The sequence below is a fragment of the Peromyscus eremicus genome, chromosome 8a (genome assembly GCF_949786415.1).
Source record: "Peromyscus eremicus chromosome 8a, PerEre_H2_v1, whole genome shotgun sequence".
NCBI lineage: Eukaryota > Metazoa > Chordata > Mammalia > Rodentia > Cricetidae > Peromyscus > Peromyscus eremicus.
In genome coordinates this window covers 101,920,514-101,940,026 of record NC_081423.1, presented here as the reverse complement: position 1 = coordinate 101,940,026, position 19,513 = coordinate 101,920,514, and the positions used below count along the sequence as shown (strand labels likewise).

At 49.1% G+C, this 19,513-nt stretch overlaps 1 protein-coding gene across 4 annotated transcripts in view; it reads right to left on the bottom strand.

Annotated features, from left to right (window-relative positions):
- The window catches only part of Rptor (regulatory associated protein of MTOR complex 1), a 350,353-nt gene that overhangs the window by 94,296 nt on the left and 236,544 nt on the right, over positions 1 to 19,513 (bottom strand). For all 4 annotated transcript variants that reach the window (XM_059272251.1, XM_059272252.1, XM_059272253.1 and 1 more), the window contains 2 exons: positions 9,949 to 10,024; positions 2,377 to 2,478 (listed from right to left, as the gene is read on the bottom strand). In XM_059272251.1, the coding sequence (XP_059128234.1) occupies positions 2,377 to 2,478; positions 9,949 to 10,024 (178 nt within the window). The remainder of the gene's footprint in view (positions 1 to 2,376; positions 2,479 to 9,948; positions 10,025 to 19,513) is intronic.

Below are 19,513 nucleotides of genomic sequence, written 5' to 3'. Positions count from 1 at the left end.
CCAGGTACATGTTAACTGTTTTTCAGGAACTGCAACTCAACAGCCTGATGGAACCTCTCCGTGCTCTAACACACCAGCAGCTAATGCTTCTGGGTTACTGGGTGGAAGAAGCTTATGGGAGTGGCAGGCACCTGAAGAGAATCGATACAGTCTGGATTAAAATGCTTTCTCCCTTTCTAACATCTCCAGCTCTGCCAAGGCGCAAGAGGATAACTTGTGAAAAGCCTGTTTAGGCTTTGGCAACAATAAAGGTTTTCAGGACAAAGCAAGGAAAGTAACCAAGAGTGAGGCCAGGGTGGGCTTCACAGAGCTGGAACCCCTTTGCAGCCCCTCGCCTTTGTCTTTTCCTCTCCCTTTCCTAGTTTTGCTCATCAGGGCTCGCCCCTGAGTCAGGCGGGGCCTGGTTGGGGAGACAGAGCCTTGCGTGTGGTGGAGGACCTGCTGCTTACATTTTCCTGAAAGATCACATGGAAAATGGCTCATGTTCTTTTTGCAACTATTTCTCCATGTTTTGGCATCAGATTGGCTCCAGAGGTCTTCTCTTTCCCTGAGAGAGTGTGAGTTGTAAGTGGAACATGAAAAGTAAAGTCGATAAAAGCCGTTTACAAAAGGCCTGTTTGCCAGACCCCAAAGAACTGGATTAACATGCCTGGCTCTGCAGCCCTGCTGCAGAAGGACCAACTTTACTCTGCTGTGCTGCTGCAGTAAGAGGCAGGTTAGAGAGAGAGCTGTATGGTGACCCAAGTGACCTGAGAGGAACCCTGAGAGAAGCCCTTAGTGCTGCTGCCACTTCTTGGAATCACATGGGCACCTCAGCTCTCCAGGTTTTGTCCTGCTAGTGTAACTGTTGTTACTTTGGAAAACATTTGCTACCGCTTGTAGCTCACTTTGCAATCCCAGGACAGTCTTAAAACTAATCTAGACATATGTAAGAGGAGCAGTGATAATTATTTTCATAATGTCAGAAAAGAAGTAACAATAACATCACCCCAGTTTGACCCATGGTGTTCTTTAAAGGCCCCACTTCAGCAGGAACAGGCTATTGTTACATTTTACATTTACAGACACTCTTCTTTCTTGCCTCTTTTTTGTCTGACTGGGATTCCTGGGACTCTAGATGGGGAGAAAACTGAGTTCCAGGGTAGGTGAGTCACCTTGAGGCTGTGAGGCTGGCTGTCCTGTGGGAGAGACTGTGGGCAGGAAGGTCCACCGTTTTCTATGGGGAGAGATTTTTGAGCTGCAGTTGCTCTGAGCATTGGCCCCGTGAAGATGGATGGCTGCCCATCACAACGTGGTTAGCAGCCCTAATGAGCAAACACAAGCCCTTCTTGGAAGGAAGCAAGGCCAATGTCCTTGGACAGGTGGAAATCAGACCCATGGTTGTTTTCTAGAGGAAAGTAACTTGATAAGTGCTTTGGAGAGTGATGGCCCTATCACTGGCCCTTGGCAAGTTCTGTACCTCTCATCTGGAGGGCAGCCTGTCCTCTATTCCTCCAGGGATGTGGGATGGCTTCCTACCCTTCCAAGTTGATACCCGCTCCTGACTTTCACAGCTTCTGACATAGCCCCTTCTTCCTCCTCGCACACACATGCTTGATAAATAGTATTTTCTGGCTTCTAGAGTAAGTCACAAGTCCTCAGTGTCTGATCTGGCTTTTCTTAGTCACAACCCAGCTCACCAGTTTCTCCCACAAACGCACATTTAATAGAACATAAACTTGGTGACCTGTGACAACAAACCCACTATTCCTATTCCTATTCCATGCTATTTCAGTAATCAAAAGTCAGCAAGCAGTAAATGGGTTCCCCACAACCAGACCAGTTTGCACGTGACTGACAGACACAACCAGAAGGTACTAAAGTTTCTGATTGGTCCCCCACCAAGGGAAGGCTGGTGGCACCTGGCCTGTCTGTGCTGCTCTGGTACTGGTCAGGAGAATGAATGCTGTGGCCCAGTTAGGATTTGCGTGGTGGCCTCATCCTTTTCTCACAGGACAAATTTGCATCTCATGTCCTTCCAAACAGAAGGAGGTGGTATGCCAAGAGTCCGCACCATATCAACGCTCGTTGGCAGCAGCATTTCATCAATCCCTGACTCGAAAGCAGGAGGAGGGAGGGTGTGGTGATCTATCCCAGTTTATATTTAATTGCAAGAGGAAGAAGGGAATTCAATGGCTTTGCCAAGAAAAGGCCACTGAGACTAAGTAAGCCTCTCCTGACTTCAGATCAGATGTGAGGCACTGATGTGCCATCTGCCTAAAGCACAGCTCCTGTGGGGGAACCGCTACTGCCTAGACCCTCGTGTGCCCAGGACACATGTTTTCCTCCCATGGGACAGATGCCTCAGACAATCTAGGCCGTCGGGAAGTAACTGACCTGTAGGACAATGGGCAGCTGCTCTGGGGGGCTCCTGTTTTCCACACCCATTGTGAGCCACACCTGGAATGCCGTCAGCTGCTCAGCAAAGAATGGGCTGTGCTGTAGGAAAAGCAAAGAGCTGGTTAGTGAGGCAGGGTTCTTTATACCACTTTCACCCCTCAGTCCCAACAAGGCAGCGACCATGAGGGACAGAGATGGTGGCAACAGGTCTTCCAGGCTTTGTTAACAGTCTGGACAGGAGAGGGTAGTCTGAGGCCTGCGACCTGAGCAATTGGATGATATGTTCCTGTCAGCAAGTAGAGAGACGGGGACAAGAGGAAGCCTGGGTGCACACCGTGCAATACGGTGTCTGCCATGTCCCTGAGTAAAGATACACACGGGGTAGTTGCCTCTTAGCCAGAGACATGAATTGGTGCTATTGGTGCAGATTTCATTTCTACTTTTTTAAAGATTTATTTATTTATTTATTTATTTTATTTTATTTTATTTTTTGTTTTTTGAGACAGGGTTTCTCTGCGTAGCTTTGTGCCTTTCCTGGATCTCGCTCTGTAGACCAGGCTGGCCTTGAACTCACAAAGATCCGCCTGCCTCTGCCTCCCGAGTGCTGGGATTAAAGGCGTGCGCCACCACTGCCCGGCTTCTACTACTATTATTTTGAGAGACAGGGTCTCTCTATACCCACACTAGCCTGGAGCACACCATTGTCCTTCCTCAGCTTCCTGAGAGATGAGACTACAGGTGTGCACCACCACATTTGGCCTGGTTATTTTTGGAAGTTGAGCTATAGAGAAGGGACTCAGGACTGAATTGGACCTCTAACACTTAAAAGCCAAGAAGACAGGTGGAACCTGCCAAGAAAGCTGTGAAGGGAACGGTTTTGGAGAGAAAGCAACATCATGTGGAGTTCTGGAAGCCAGGTCAGTGATGTGTTCAGCAGTGCTGAACATGAAATGAATCAAGCAAGACTATGATCCATCTGTGGATCACTTCAGGGACAGAGGTCATTCCAAATATTAAGGACTGTCTTGGATCCAGCAAAGCACACACGAAAGACAGAGAAGAAAGGACAGAGGAGAGCAGGCGGAGGCTCCCCTCTGCAGACACACTGCGGAAGGAGGTGGCTGCAAAGGGGAGGAGAGACATAGGTTGTGTGTGGAGAGGAAAGCAGACCAGGATAAGCACTTAGAGGTGGGAGGACAGTGGAATATGAAAGCTGATGGAGAAGGAGCCAGGCAAGCGACTGACAGTGGAGTGAGGGGCACAGTAGGAGGGCTGATGCTGTAGGAAGAGAAGGGAAAGCACGCTGCAAGGCAGTCCTGGGTCGGAGGTGAGAAGCTGGTGCTCTCTCTACTACCCTTGTTTCTGAGGGGAGCATGCATAGACCTGTCAGGGAGAAATGTGGTGGGAATGGACAGGAGAGAGGGAGAAGGAGCTGAGGACATGCGTGTGGTCACACTGTGCTACAGCTTCTGAGGCCCCCTTGAAGGATAGCTGCACAGTGTGAGCTGAGTAGACAAAAGGGCAAAGGCAGTGCAGGGTACGTACCAACGACCCAGCACCTAACCATGGAATAGGGCTTGGGCCTTCTGGCTAGCATGAAGGCTAATGGAGTCGGTCCTGGAGGACCACTAGAGAGGCTGGCAGGGAGTCACCAAGGTCCCTTTGTTCCCATGCTAGGGTTACCAGCAATGACATGCAACCCACAGGAAACAGGTGGCTTGGGTGGGAAGGAGGACAACAGGATTGAAAGAGACAGCAAGAGGCTAGTGGCCTGTGTAATTTCCCATTCTGTGTGTCAGCTTCACCGTCATACAAGATCCAGCTGTGTCTTGTGCTCAGGCACCATTTTCCTTTGGGGCTTTCTCTTTTCCCTGGCGGAGGTAGCAGCACTCATCAGAGGCGTAACTGTGAGCCCAGGAGTCAGGGGAAGCAGCTTTGTCCTGAGAACTGCACCTTCCCTGAGAACTCTATCAGAGCTGGGTACTATATGTAGTAAAGGCCCAGTCACACAGGGTCCTTAAGTTCACCTGTCACCTAGAAAGGCACCGGGGCTCTGTAATAGCAGCTCACACAAAGGAAATCGTATCTGGGGCAGCCTAAGAAGCTAGAGTAGAGCCCCCTAAGTGGTTTTCTCATTTTCAAGTAGGAATTATTCACCAATTGTTTTAAAATCTCAGTAAGTGCCTCCTCCCCCACATTCCACAAGATCCTGATGAATGACGATCACATCCTCTCTCTCCGTCGGTTTTTGTTTACAGATTTTCACACTGTCCACTGGTGGAGTGACTGTTTCAAGCAGAGACAATAATTCTTCATCTAGCCAGGTGAGGAGGCATATGCTTATAATCTCAGCATTGGGGAAGCAGAGGCAGGAGATGTCAGCCTGGTTTACACAGTGAACTCTAGGTCAGCCAGGCTTACACAGCAAGACCCTTTCTACAAAAAAACAAACAACACATAACTCCTTCACGTAAACCTAACCAGAGACGAAAAGCACACCTTTGCTGGCTGTGGGCTAAAGTCAGGGGGAACACCAGGACAGCTACACAGCATGAGGACTGTACAGGTGGCCCACATGAGGATTCAGAGTTGGCATCTGGGCCAAGTCTCTTAGGTGACCTTGTCATCAGACTAGAAGGGAACAACCAGGGAAGACTGAGGGACCAAGGCAAGGCATGCAGCTGTAACTGCATGGCCTGTCTTCCAGGAGAAATGGCACCCAAGATGCTCTGCTATACGTCTAAAATAAAATAGGTCCAAAGAGCAAAGGCCCCAAAGTGAGAGAGTCAGCTGGGAGCTGTAGAGTCCAGTTCACTGGCAGGAGCTAATCTAGCCAGATTTATGGCATGGTTACTGATACCAAGCTGGCCACTGTTCTCCTCTGCTCTCCCTTTGCTGGGCCTGATGACCTGAGCCCGGGTACTTGAGTCTGCTCAGTGAGGAGATGATAGCGATCTGCTCAGTGGTCAAGAGTGCTCACACCATCCCCGTGAACTCTACAGAGCCTGCAGAAAGGTCTCTATTTCAGCTGGTTATCCCAGGCTTCCTGATGTCTGGTCCCCTCCTCCTGGTCTCTCTTCCTACCCTGATAAATATCAATTTGAATGGGGTTTTGATTTCTTACTAGTTAAAATCTGTCACTTCTAACTGTTGACTCTAGAGACAGACATGCATATTAGGTGTCCTTTTAGTCTGAAAACAAGGCTTTAAGATGAGTCCAGTAAACTGTAGGCCAACTATCATATTTGTGATGGTTGAAATGGGTATGGCCTCCACAGACTCATGTGTTTGAATGCTTGGCCCATAGGGAGTAGTACTATTAGGAGGTGTGGCATTGTTGGAGGAAGTGTTTCACTGTGGGGAGGCGGGCTTTGAGGTCTCATATGCTTAAGCTACGGCCAATGTGGCACACAGTTTCTCCTTAGGCTGCTTGTGGATCAAGATGTAGAACTCTCAGCTCCTTCTCCAGCACCATTTCTGCCTGCACACTGCCATGCTTCTTGCCATGATGATAATGAACTAAACCTCTGAAACTGTGAGCCAGCCCCAATTAAATGTTTTCCTTTATAAGAGTTGCTGTAGTCATGGTGTCTCTTCACAGCAATAGAAACTCTGACTAACACAATAGTAAAGATGTGAATTTAGTCAAGTTGACATACAAAATTACTTGTAAACAATACACGTACAAATCAAGGGGAAAAAAAACCCAGAATTTAGCTGTGTTGATTCAGTGTAATACAGATGTCAGTATTCCCCAACTCAATCTCTGATTCTCCATAAACTCAGTCAAAGTACTGCAGGTTCTCTGAAGAAATGAACAAGTGACCACAATATTCACACAGAAACACAGAGGGTCAAAAGGAATTGGGGCAATTGTAGAAAAGAACACAGTTGGAGGGCAGACATCTGTGAATGTTCAGAATCAAAACTGTGATCACGGTGCCTGGACAAAGAGCCTGAGAGAACAGAGCAGAGAAGCTGGGAGCAGCTCACACAGCCACAGGTCCAGTGTGATGACACTCAGAGTGGGTATCCCACGGACAGCAAACACTTCCTGCTCCAACTCACGCCCCCCTCTTAGTGATTATGGATGGTTGGCAGAGCTTGGAGGGAACAGCAACACGAAGCTCTGGAAGGGAAGACAGCGGCATTTGGGGGTGCTTGCCTCAGGTAAGTCAAGATGGCTTTCGACAGCACAACAAAGGCCCTAACCATTAACAAAATTTTATTTATTTTATTTATTTATTTTGGTTTTCCGAGACAGGGCTTCTCTGTGTAGTCTTGGCTGGCCTTGAACTCACAGAGATTCATCTGCCTCTGCCTCCCAAGTGCTGGGATTAAAGACATACGCCACCACTGCCCAGCTTTTTTCTTTTTTTAACAAAATTTTAATAAATAGGAATTTGCTTAACAAAATATGTCTGTTCAACAAGAAAAAAAAAGGTAAAAACATGAAGAAAATGCAGTCTGCAGAGTAATAGGTATTCACAGTGAGACAAAGGACACTGACAGAACTACTCCAGCTCAACAGAAAGAAGTATAAAAGACAGACCTGCCTGACAACAGGAACCCACCTTCTGGAAGCACTGGGGACACATGATGTCATTATTCACGTGGAGCTAGATCCTGCACAGCAGGAGGGCTGTGAACCAAAGACACTGTGGACAGCTCCCAGCAGACAGCATTGTGCTCCCCAAGCACACACAGTGAGGTTGTTTGTAGTGTGCCCAAAATTTACAGGCTAGGGTGGGAGAGCACTTGCCCCAAATTCCAGAAATGAAGGTAAATATCTTACTATAATATGTATAACATGTAAATACAAGTGAAATCTTGTAACAGCAGCACTTAAAACGGACAGGTCAGGATGATTTGCTTCCCTTTGTCTCAAGCTGCAGTCTCTGGGCCTGGGCCAGCCAGCCCTGACTGTGAGGCTCACACACTGGCCATGGGATGGAAAGCCATTCTGGAGCCTGCAGACGCCATTCCTCTTTTTTCTGTGGAAAGGGATTACAAGGCATATCAAAAGCATACTGTTGGGTGGAAGCAGTCAGACACAAAGAGCACACTCCATGTAGTACCCAAGCATGGCAGCAGATAGGCAAGTGGCTGCAGAGGGAAGGAGCAGCTTGTGACTGCTTTATATGGGGGCTGGGTATGAGAGTGTGTTAAACTGGTGAGGAGTCACCAAGCCATATGTTTATGGTACATATGGCTTTCTACATGTATTCTATATACCCAAAAAAGAAGAAAGATAAAATAAAAAAAAAAGCTAGAGCATGGTCCAGATCAGTTGACCCTGCACCTGACACCCCAATGTTCTCTTAATGCAAAATTCGGATTCCATCAGTTTAGAGATAATATAGTGAGATCCTTGGAAAGGATATCTGGCATTGGAACAGAAGCACTTAGTCTGAAAGGAACACAACACCAAGTGTGCGATTCTAGGAGCTGAGTTCTCATCTCTTAATCAGGGAAGCCAAGATCTGAAGACAACAAGACTCAAGTCTCTTTGTTTTTTGTTTTGTTTTGGTTTTGGTTTTTTGAGACAGAGTTTCTCTGTGTAGCCCTGACTGTTCTACAACTTGTTCTGTAGACCAGTCTACCCTTGAACTTAGAGATCCATCTGCCTCTGCTTCCTGAGTACTGGGATTAAAGACATGCACCACCACTGTCCAGCAAGACTGACGTTTTAGTGGGGTTTTTCAGACATCCAGCTGCACCCAGAGTCTCTGTGCCTCCTAGGAGAGCCCTAGGGCCATTATTTTAGTTTGTATGGAGGGTAGGGAACAGAGGGGGAGGCAGCTGCCAAGGTCTGCCATGGGCCAGGTGTCATTTTCTATGGAGGTTTGGGGCTCTGAAGGAGACTTGTTCCTGCATCAAACAGTTTAGGAAAGGCAGGAACACAGGCTGTTTGGAAGTTGAGCAATGGATGCTACACGAACCTGGGAAAGACGAGAAAAGACAAAATCATGTCATCTCTTCAGCACTGATACTCAGGGCGGGGCCTGTAACACACATACACAGACACACAGACACCACACACAGAGACATACACAGAGACACAGACAACACACACACACACACACACACACACACACACACACACACACACACACACACACACACAGTGAGGCTCCAGGCACAGGGGCACACTGCTTGAAAGCTAACAGCAGAACTCAGGGGTGGGAGCATGGCTGTTGGCTTTAGTCCTTCCATCTTTGCTCTAGGCTTAAAAGCTTCTATAATAAAATGTTATCTCCTCTCCAAACAAGCAACAAAGAATAGAACAACACTGACAAAAGGACCAGGAGATCGTCTTTAAAGCCTTTTGCCCCATCATTTGAACCTCAGGGCACATCCAGGGAGCTAGCATAGCCTATACACACCAAGAGTGCAGTATGTTAGTGCATACACAGGCCCAGGCTTGATTCTGCAGCAGGGATGCTGACAGATGATGGTGACAGACACTGCTCACTTGTCAGTGGCCAGTTCTCTCTGGGCAGTGAGCTGTGTAAGACCAAATGAGGGTAAATCCTGTCCTAAGCACTTTGGGGTGCTAACTCATTTAGCATGCATACATAGCCCCTTGAATTGGGTTTCCCCAGAATCTCCTTTAAAAATGAGGAAACCAGGCTGGGTGTGGTGGCACACACCTTTAATCCAGCACTCAGGAGGCAAAGGCAGGCTGGTCTCTGTGAGTTCAAGGCCAGTATGGTCTACGTAGTGAGTTCCAGGACAGCCAGGGCTGTGTTGAAGGAGCCTGCCTCAAACAACAACAGTAAAATGAGAAAACCAAAGTTCAGGGAGGTGTAGTTTTGAAATTCAATGGCCTCCAGAGCAGTGTGATGTGGCCCCTATGTTCCTGGAAGCCCAACCTCCTCATCCCCGCCCCATCTTAGCTTCATGAGTGTGTTTAACCTACTTCTGTGTTCCTGTGCCCTAATCTAGGTCCCTAACTTCTAACTGCTGTGCCCTGAGGTCAGGAACAGGGCTTCAGTCAGACCTGGTGCTTCACTAGGAGCAAACGCTCTGCAAAGAAAAACCAAGGGGCTCCGAGAGGCTGCCAGGGAGGCTCTGGGCAGCGCCACCGCTCGTACATACCCCAAGTGGAACCAGGTACAGCCCATGCAGATGCTCAACTTTGACCTGCCAGATCTGAGACTGAGATACACTCCAGGCACCGGGAGACCCATAAGATAATCCCACCGGGGGAGAGGAGAGGCTGAATGAAGGAAGCCGATTATGACTACGACACATAGGGGTAAAACAGCCTTTAAAAGTCAACCATTTCCCCACCCGCTCTACAAAGTGAGTGCCAGACCAGCCCGTACTACACAGAGAAACCCTGTCTCAGAACCCCCACCCCCCAAAAGGTCAACCATTTTAAAACCTGACTTGAGTCCCTGGCTGACCCGATCTTGAAAACTCTGTAAGCTGTACTTTTTTTTTTCTAAGTAGTTGAAAAACTAAACCTGACATCCAGAATTCTGGGTGCTACATGAAGCCCAGGTGTCTGCAATGGAGGCACAGGGTCCCCCTGGGGAGGGGTCTCCTGAAGTGGGGACTCACCCTGAAGGCAGTGCCCTCCTCGATGATGGTTGGCAACTGAGACAGGCAAATGTCCACGGCAAGGTCCCAGGCCTGCCTGGGGAGAGAACAGAGGGCACCACAGCGTTAGCGAAGCAGCCTTGGCACCAGCCTTCACAGGGATGAACCACAGAGCCAAAGGGGACAAATACCCTCCAGCCAGGAAGGGCTGTGTTGGGGTTTTCAGAGCGGACCTACTGGCAGAATCACCCAGGAAGACTGGAGAGAAGCAGACATGGTGGGTACTGTGGCTTACTCTAGCTGCCTAGTGTGGCAAGCTTCTCTTGAGAGTGCAGAGAGAAGGATGACAGAACTCTTGTTCCCATACAGTGGTTCCTGACTCCATCATGACCCCCCTCACCTCCCCCCCTCCTCCGCAACATATAACCTACTTGCTCCAAATAGCTGGGGCCCCTATGGTGGCTGATAGGATGGCATGGGCAGAGAAAGGCACTTTGTTAGAAAAAGCCCAATCAGCGGGGCTGGGGTAGGTGGCCTGGCTGTGGACCATCTGCCCCGGAAGACCAGGTGGTGTCAACATGCCCCATCCCCTGTACTGCTAGGAAGGTCAAGACTCCTCATCCTCTTGTCTGCATGGCTGGACTGGCCTGGGCCCAGAAGGCTAGGGCTGTGTTGGCGGCCCTAAACTGAAAGGGGGCAGACCTTTAGCAGGTAGGCTTGGCCATTCTCAGCCTCTCATGGCACTGGGTACTCACTACTCAGCACTCTCCTTGACAACACGTCTTGTGCTCAGCTGAGAGCCCTGTCTGAGACTCCACCCCACCCCAGGTGGATGCCCACTCCCTGCTCTAGCTTCAAGCCAGCCCTTGGACTTTTCTCTGGGAACTCTGGGGCTCAGACATTGCAGGCTGATTTACGCAGCTTCATAAACACATCCTCTTACATAATGAGGGGACACGGGGACTCAGTGTCTGGGAGCAGGCTGGCTGCACTTACATAAGGCTCTTTGCCAGGTGCCCCTCCCCCCATACTTTTGGAGGACTAAGAGAGCAGCACAGGACAGGAGTGCTGTGAACTGGGGCTACACAAGCTAGAGAGTTCAAAGGCAGGCTTTACCTTGGCCTGGGTATGTAACTGAGTATAATTTTATTGATTTCTTATAACATTTTTAACTTTGACACTTTCAGACTTAGAGGAAAGCCCAACAGCACAGTTTGGCCATGAGTGCAGGGCCAAGAAAACATATGAACACTCACTGGCATGGTCCTGATCATGCTCCTGAGTTACTTGGTTACTACACACCTGTCTTTCCGACGGTGCTCAGAGAAGTGCTGGCCCTTGGTCACATAGGAAGGTCCTAGAAGTGTGTATTGTACACAGCCCCCAATGTAGGTAGACCTTCCCTCTGGTGGAGTGGGCCTCCCACACAGCTTCAGGGAGCTGAGGGACCTGTGGGGCCCATGAGACCTAATGTGCTGTCCTTTCCTCTTTACTGGTTACTTTTTGTCATCCCTGTGACCAAACACCTAACAGAGAGCAGTTTTCCATCTATCTGCAACAGCCAGCCATGTGGGAAATGGAGAGGAACAGTGGCTGGCAACTGGTGGCTGGAGGTCTGAGTAGGGTGGACAAAGGGAGTCAAGTATGTCATGACTAGGGATGACAACCGCAGATCCTGTGAGTCCTGTGATCACAGTGGGGTGTATGTGGACCCAAGGATTTCAGAATGGGCTTGAACTGGGGTGAGACCGCAGGGCAGCCTAGCTAGACAAGGGATCAGCTGAGAGGCTCTTCAATTCATAGCAGTTACATTCAAAGGGGCCACAGTGGAGCCCCAGGAGTCCCTTACTTAATCATTCCCTGGTGCAGATGGTCACACTTCTAGCAATAGTACCACTGCCTACATCGTGGAAGCAGCCCAGAATGGCTGCACATGCAATTTTTTGGAAATTGCTTCCCTGTCACAATGCCTTGTCCTGTGTGCACCAGAAAATGCTGTCTCTTCTAAGTGTCCTCTGGGACCATAAGAAGTGCTCTCTGGTCTTCCACTTTCTAGCACCTCAGGTGGCTGTCTCCCCAGGGCTAGGATGCTTCTCTCTCAGTTTGTCTGTCTTCCCTGGATGTGTATCCAAGCATAGTACTCTTCGTTCTCCCTCAATGACACCCTCAAGTGCCATTCAAAACAAACTTATCTTCTTGGTGACTCCTGATGCTGATTCCATCACTGGACCAATAGCCATGTCTGAAATAAACCTAATACTTTCCAGTCAGTTCCTCAAATCCCAAGCTTACCCACAGTCTTAGAGGCATCCTCTCACAATCCCAGACCCTCTCTTGGCCCCTCTCCAAGAGTGCCACACTAACAGCCATGACTCTCATTACCCTCATTCTGCCTGCCTTTGCAGAGGTCAACAACATTCCAAGGTTCCTGCTGTGTCCCACCATTAGAAAGGAGCAAAGCCTGATGGTGCCAGACAGCTTGTGGGCGCCTCAAATGCAGGTCTTTAACATGCACATTCTGAGTCAGAGAAGAATGAAAGCAATCTTTGCCCAGAGCTGAGTCAGGTTAAAGACAATGGGAGTGAGAATGTACTACAGGCCTGGCTTCAACACTGCCCTCCTTGATCCCCACCTGAAGAGAGGGGCCCACAGAGTGGTCACTCAACAGGTCTGGGTCTATAGTTCTACTTAGATGGGCTTGTTTCTCCAGGAGCCAGATTCACTATCCATGAAGTAAAAAATGGTGACATGTTCCTCATGGGGTTCCTGTGGGACCCTGAGATAAGGAAGAGGTCTTGGCTGAGCTGCAGACAGGTGAGGGCCATCAGAAACCACAGCACTTGACATGCTCCAAGCTGGAAGACAGTGCACAGCCGCATATGCTGAGTTCTCTATCTTTACTACCCCCTCCCCTGACTTTGAGAAGTACACCTCTGTAAAACAGTGATGATCAGTAAGGCAGGCTTTGTTCTGGAATAGCAATCTCTTCTCCTGGTAATTTCCTGGGAGACTTGAAGACTCTTGTTATTTTTATGCAGACTAATGAGACTGCATGCTGGTAGGTAAAGGGGCACATTTTCTCTATGTCTTAATAAAGAACCAAGACAAGGATGGAGACATTTAAAATTCAGAAGGAAAGGATAGGTTTAAGATGAAAATGTTACTCCTTTTACATCCCATCCCCCCCTACTGAACCCCCCTCTGTACACACTGTCCCTCCTGCCCACAAACTTCACTCCCATGCAGCCCTTCCCTGCTGATGAAATTAAGAGGCAATCAGGAGATAATCAAAAGTGGCTCCAACTTTGGGCAATAAATAGTTCCCATATGCTCAATAAACCCCCGACCGTAGGCAAGCGAGTGTTCGGCAGCATTGGGGAGACATCTACTCTTTGCTGAGACAGAAGCAAAGTCAATTATTACAATTAAATTCTATAAAAATACCTTGAATTTAATCAAATGGAAAGTTTCAATTTCAGGAGTTAGAAGAAAGGGGAAGTAGAGCTGGGAAGTGGGCTGTGTGTGTGTGGTAGCTGGCTGATGTGACCAGCTGGAGCCTGGCATGGATACTTTTGGAACTAAGCAGAAAGGTAAAGCACATACATGCATGGGTTTGTGCCTAAGCTGACGTCCCCACTGTGCCATCACAGTCTTGAGGCAAACACATTCTAACCCACACACATTTGACCCATGACTACCTCTGCTGGTTTGTGGCCCCACTAGCTCCTACCTCTGGGAGAGCTGAACCCACTACACAGTTCCTTCACCAGAAAACCAGCTCCTAGTTTTGTTTTCCTGTGTGAAAGGCTTGGTGGAGACTAACGGAATGAGACAGAGCCAACAAAGGGAGCTGTGGCTTAGGGCAAAGGGACAGCACAGAGTAGCTGTGAGGGAGATGACAAGAAAAGGCCTGTTTGAGATACCAAAGAGAAGAAAGCCTGGTTGAGAACACCCAAGGCCACTGGCAGACAAGTTCCATGATAGTTCTTGGAACAGAGGTACCTCAGTCTTGTGCCGGCTCCCTGGGCTGAGATGGAATGGAGAGAGGCACTTTCACAAGTACAGAGTATGATGGGTGACCTGGGCACCCTCTCTGGGCCAGACCAGATGACTTCAGCATTTCCCATCAAACTGTAAAATTATGTAACAATCTCGTCCTCTGTCCTCTGATGAGCACAAGCACCAACTGATTAAAGCATTTTCTCAGATAACATTCAGCCAAACTTGCAAGCTTAATTTGGGATTCTCAGCTACGGACAAGTGAAAAAGCAGTTGATAAAATCCTGTGACAACAGCTGTGGCGCTGCACACTGGTTCTCCGTGTGTCACTAGGGCACACCAGCTCTCCATGTGTCATCAGTGTACACCGGCTCTCTGTGCGGCACCTGGGTACAACAGCTCTCCTCTCCTTGTGTCCCCAGGGCACACCAGTTCTCCATGTAGCACCCAGACACACGAGCTCTTTGTGTGTCACCAGGGCACACCAGCTCTCTGTGTGTTACCTGGGAAGGAGCAGAGGTTGGGAAGTGTCCACACTGGCTTCCCACAGGGAGGCTCTGTAGACTCTAAAGGAGAGAGGCAGAACTGAGGTAATTTGGAGCAGGCAAGAGGGGTACTAGGATGAGCCCAGCTGATCCAAATTGGGCTCCCCCTCCCCCCACAGCAAGGAGTGGGGACTTTCTAAGCTGCTGGTTGAGTCACCGCCAGGAAGAGCCTGGGTTTTCAGGAAACTGGCCTAGGATGGCAAGCGCCCAGGTAGTGGGCTGGGGGAAAGCCTTCTGAGCCAGTGTGGGCTCCATCTGCACTGATCAATCAGAGCAGAAAGCACAGGTTATTACCACAGAGAAATGCAAGGTTTCAGGACCCCTGAAATTGAGAGTGAAGGAGAACGACTCCCTGATGGCTTTGCATCAAAAATTAAACAGGAAACGGGCTCTGAGTATTTCATCATCTGCTTCCCCCGCCTGAAGCAGAGTGTAAATGTACATTACTTATGCTTTAACCCCAGTTTTTGTTAGGCTTTGTTCCCTTTCCCCTCACTAGAAACACAGCCTCTCCATCACCACTCAAGGATATAATAACCGGATTTTAAATTATTTATTCCAAAGGCTCTTTCCTGCCTACCTTTCCTGTGAATTCCCTGGGGATATGTGTGCCGCCATCTATTTATGAGGGAACACAAACCCTGAGCACTATGGGAAGAGTTTCATCACCTGGGGTGGCAGATGGCAAAGCTGAGAGCCCAACCAGTCATCCTTCAGTGGTGAGGCCCAGCCAAGGCCTGGAATAAGCTCAACTCTGCAGTGGCTTGGCCCTCAGATATAGCTAGAGTTTTAGAGGTGGGTGTGGCTCTCTACCTCTTTTCCTCACCTCCTTCAAGGGGCAGGATTTGAGTTAGGACAGACCAACGAGGATAGGTCTGCAAGCCCAGTCTCAAAGAGGGCCAGATGTCACAAAAGGGTGGTGACGAGCCTGTTCCACAGGGCCTTCCTAAGCCCTGGAATGTGGCCCTGGAGCTGGGGAGAGGTATGGAGAGGGTGAGTCTACAGGAGCGGAAGGTTTGGAAACCATTTAGCCTGTGCTATGGCACAAAACTAGAGAGGAGGGAAAGGCCAGTGTGTAAAGCTGCTGGATTCTAGAGCTTGGACACCCAACTCCTTCTCAAGGAGGGTGAAGCATCTGGCAGAACGTTTCCACTGACCAAGATGGTCTCTCAAAGGTGGCTCTGCTGTGCATTCTGGATCTGCAGGAAAAAGTGCACATGCCAGGGGTCAGAGTCCTTCTCTTCTCTGGGCATAAACTATGCTGTGAATGACTCACAGAAACAAAGGTCACTGACGAGATGGAGCGGCTCCCTTCTTCCTTGTCTATCTGGGACCGTGTCTGTCTGGCCCGGCTTCTCATTCAGTTTAGTCCAAACAAAGCTGAGCACAGAGACAACCTGTTCCTTGGGGAGGGTGCTTGTGCCTCAAGACCTCACATGTCAATCTACAGCTTGGGTGGAATGACCCTCTCATACAACCCCGAGCCCAACTGTGTCATGCTATTATAGGGTTTTCCAGTCTTCCAGAAAATTCTCTTATGTTCAGACTACTAGACTCATTCAGTTCAGACTCTAGGGAGATTACTTGGTAAGAACTATGTGGTATGTGGACATTCCAGCTTTGTATACAGGGAGATTCTGGAATGACAGACCCACCAGCAGATGCTTCAAGTAGTAGTGTTTCTTCGTGACAATGCTGAGAAGCCCTCCCGGCACAGACAGACTGTGGAGAAGCAGTGCAGAAGCTTGTCTTCGGGAAATACAAATAAGATGTCCAAGGCCCAGGAAGGAGGTAACAGGCTCTCCCCACCCTCTCAGGCCAGAGATACATGAGGTAGGTCAGTAATGTCCCTGATGCCAGCAAGCCACACTGGGTCCAGGAGGCAGCAGGCAAGAAGACTAAATTTTACTGTTAGAACAGTACTTAGAGGGCTGGAGAGATGGCTCGGAGGTTAAAAGCACTGACTGCTCTTCCAGAGGGCCTGGGTTCAATTCCCAGCACCCACACAGTGCTTCACAATTGTCTGTAAATCCTGTTCCAGGGGACCTGACACCTGCACACAGACATACATGCAGTCAAAACACCAATGCAGATTTGAAAAAAAAAAAAAAAAAAAAAAAAAAAAGAGAACAGCACTCAGATAGAAGGCCTGGAGAAGAGGATGCCTAACCACTCAACTAGCTCTTCTGAAGGTTGGGCTTAACTCGGTGACTTAGTTTCTTAAGCATTTTTGTAGCAGGGAGACCTCTGGGAGAGATGGGAGGGGCACTGGGGCCAAGCAGAGACTAGTGAGATAGCTCTTTGCTGAGGTCAGGCTCATCCCTCCAGCTCTTGAAGCTGCTGTGCCTCTAGGAAACCCAGGAGGCTGCTAAACCTGGCTCCAGTCTATCTTGGCTGTGCTGCCAGTCAGTCAAAGGTAGCCCCCAGCTCCATGCAGTCCCTCCCGGAGTCTGAGCCTATCTCTATGCTGGCCACTGGTCAAAGTGGCTTCACCATGCAATTTCCAGCACAGAATGGGATTGACTAGTGTTTATTTTCCAACTCTACTCATGCTAGCTCTGCCATTACTGAAAATCCTCCCCAGAGAACGTGTGTCACAGGCACGCAATTCTCCTCCCTCAAGTCACGTCTCACTGGCTTCTGTAACAAGAACCCTTTCAAATGCACTTATTTGGTACCTCTCAGCATAGAGACAGGAGTGATGATGTCAGGCAAAAGATTGCAAATCAGAGAGGACCTTTAGATGCTGTCCAGACTGCATGGGCTCAGGAGAAAGGGAGCTGGTCAGAGTCACAGCTACTTCATGTCCAGGGATGGCTATTATGCTGAGGTCAGGGGCACCTGAAGCCTGTGCCTGGCATTTCAATAGGATCCTGACAGGCAGGACTGTGAGCTACATGTAGTCTATGGCTATGGTTAGTTTGGATCTCAAAATGTTTTCACAAAGACTGCACATCAGATTTCAACATTAAAAAAACAAAACAAAACACAGGCAATGATACATGAAAACACTGATATTTGGCTACTTAACCAAAACTTGGATGGTCTGATTGGTTTCTGTAGTGGGGTTAACTTACGCTGGGGGCTCCTGGCTGGGACTTGGTCACAGGACCTGCTCTTGCCACGCCTACAGTCCACAGCCCTTCTGGCCATGGCTGTGCACTTGCTCTGTTGGAAAGGTGTATTACACCTATGCTCCACAGACTGCTGGGCCCCCAGGTTTCAAGTGGTCAGTCACCCTCTTCTTCTCTCCTCCCTTCCAAGTTCCATGGCAGATTTACTGCTATGGGGTCCCAGCTCAAACTTGGGTCAGTCAAATGGCAACTGCACCCAGTATCCATATGTAAGATACACAGGCACTTGAGTAAACTGGAGAATTAAATGGGGTGCTGAGACACTTAATTCTGCTCAGATGAGTTTACGGGGAGTCCTGGGTATTAGTGTTCTTCACCACTGCATGCTCCTTGAAAAGCCATGCTTTATCTTCCCTGCCTCCAAATGAAGAGTTAAAACATGATAGAAAGAGCCCAGTGTCTGCATCCACTGGTGGTACTCGCAGCCCTGGGCCAGGTACCATTTCTCTTAATAAGCCCCGACCCCGATCACTTCTCCATGAAGCCACTGTCTACTTTCTGAGATCCTCTTCTCTGGCAGCCATCCTACCTCCCAGCAGAACTGAGCACTGCTGGTCCTGAGGAGGCTGAGGCCTGGTGAGGATCACTTTGTTATTCAGCCAGCAGGTACTGTGTGCCTTTGGACAAGTCACATACTGTTGGTCTCTCAGCCTCTTCAATGCAAAGTTAAAACAAGGTGCATGTCAGACGTGAGGTGAGGATCAGTGAGACCATGTATGTTCGACTTTAGGAAGAAGACTACAGGTGCTAAATAAATCAATAGCAGCCATTTTCTCCCTTGAATGCTAGCTCTCAAACCAGCGTCCTAAGTCCCTCCTGACACTAGACTCAGCTTCCAGCTCTTCACTGACTTCCCCTAAGATGCCAGCAGCACAATACACTCGGTTACCAAGTCCAGTCAGTGCTATGGACCCTCATCATCACTGCCTGGTACATCTCTGAGTTCCCAATAGTTCTGCCCTGGCTCCTTGCCTAACTGCAGACCCCAAGTGTGGCAGGCATGCTTTCTGTGGGGCACTCCCTCCTGATTCCCCAGCTCCCTCTGACCCAGCTACTTCCTCTGAGCCCCAGAAACCCCGATGAGTTTTCCTTAGTTCATCTTTTGGGGAGCCAAATGAACACCCTGGATTCTACCTAACAAGTGCAAGATCCTGGATTCAATCCCTAACAACTCAGAAGACAACAGGCAAAAAAATGTGTAAGACCAAAAGTCACTTGATGCTGTTCCTCCTGAGCTAGACTGGCCCTAATTTACCAGATACTGAATAGTGATCTCTGCAGCAGGCTCCAGCCTCCCAAAGTTTTGATCACTGCAGTTCCTGCCTTAAGCAACAGAAAACAGAAGCCAACATCTCAGCAGAACAGCAGGACCACTGTCCTGACCACCTTGGCCTGGGGTCTGGAAGCATCTACAGGGCAGAAAATGGCTCAGCCACACATGGGCTAAGGAAGAATGAGAACGGAGCACCCAGTCTACTTCCTACCGCTGATGCCCAGCCTGGAGTAGCTCAGGAAGCCGACAGACCTTGCCCCACAACTTCTCTTCTGGATGGGCCTCCCTACTGCTGTCATTTTGCTGGGTAGAGGGCTAGGCTTTTCTTGCAGAGGTCAAGTGCCGTGAAGACAGGGAGCACCGCAGTCTCTGAACCTTATTGCTGCACTGCTTCTCACCCTGCCTTGGTACTGACTGCTGCACACTCCTACGGGGTGCACCCAGCCCACGGCGAGGAGTACGGTGGATGTGCAACTACTCTCACCGCGCCGCTCTGCTCGGCTGTTCCGTTGGCCGTGCAGTGCCGTACACAGAACTTTGTCTAATGGACAAGAATTAACAGCCAACTTGGGATTTTAATGAGCCCTTTCCACATCATTTGAGAAATATCACAGGAGATCAAGTCCAGGTACTAA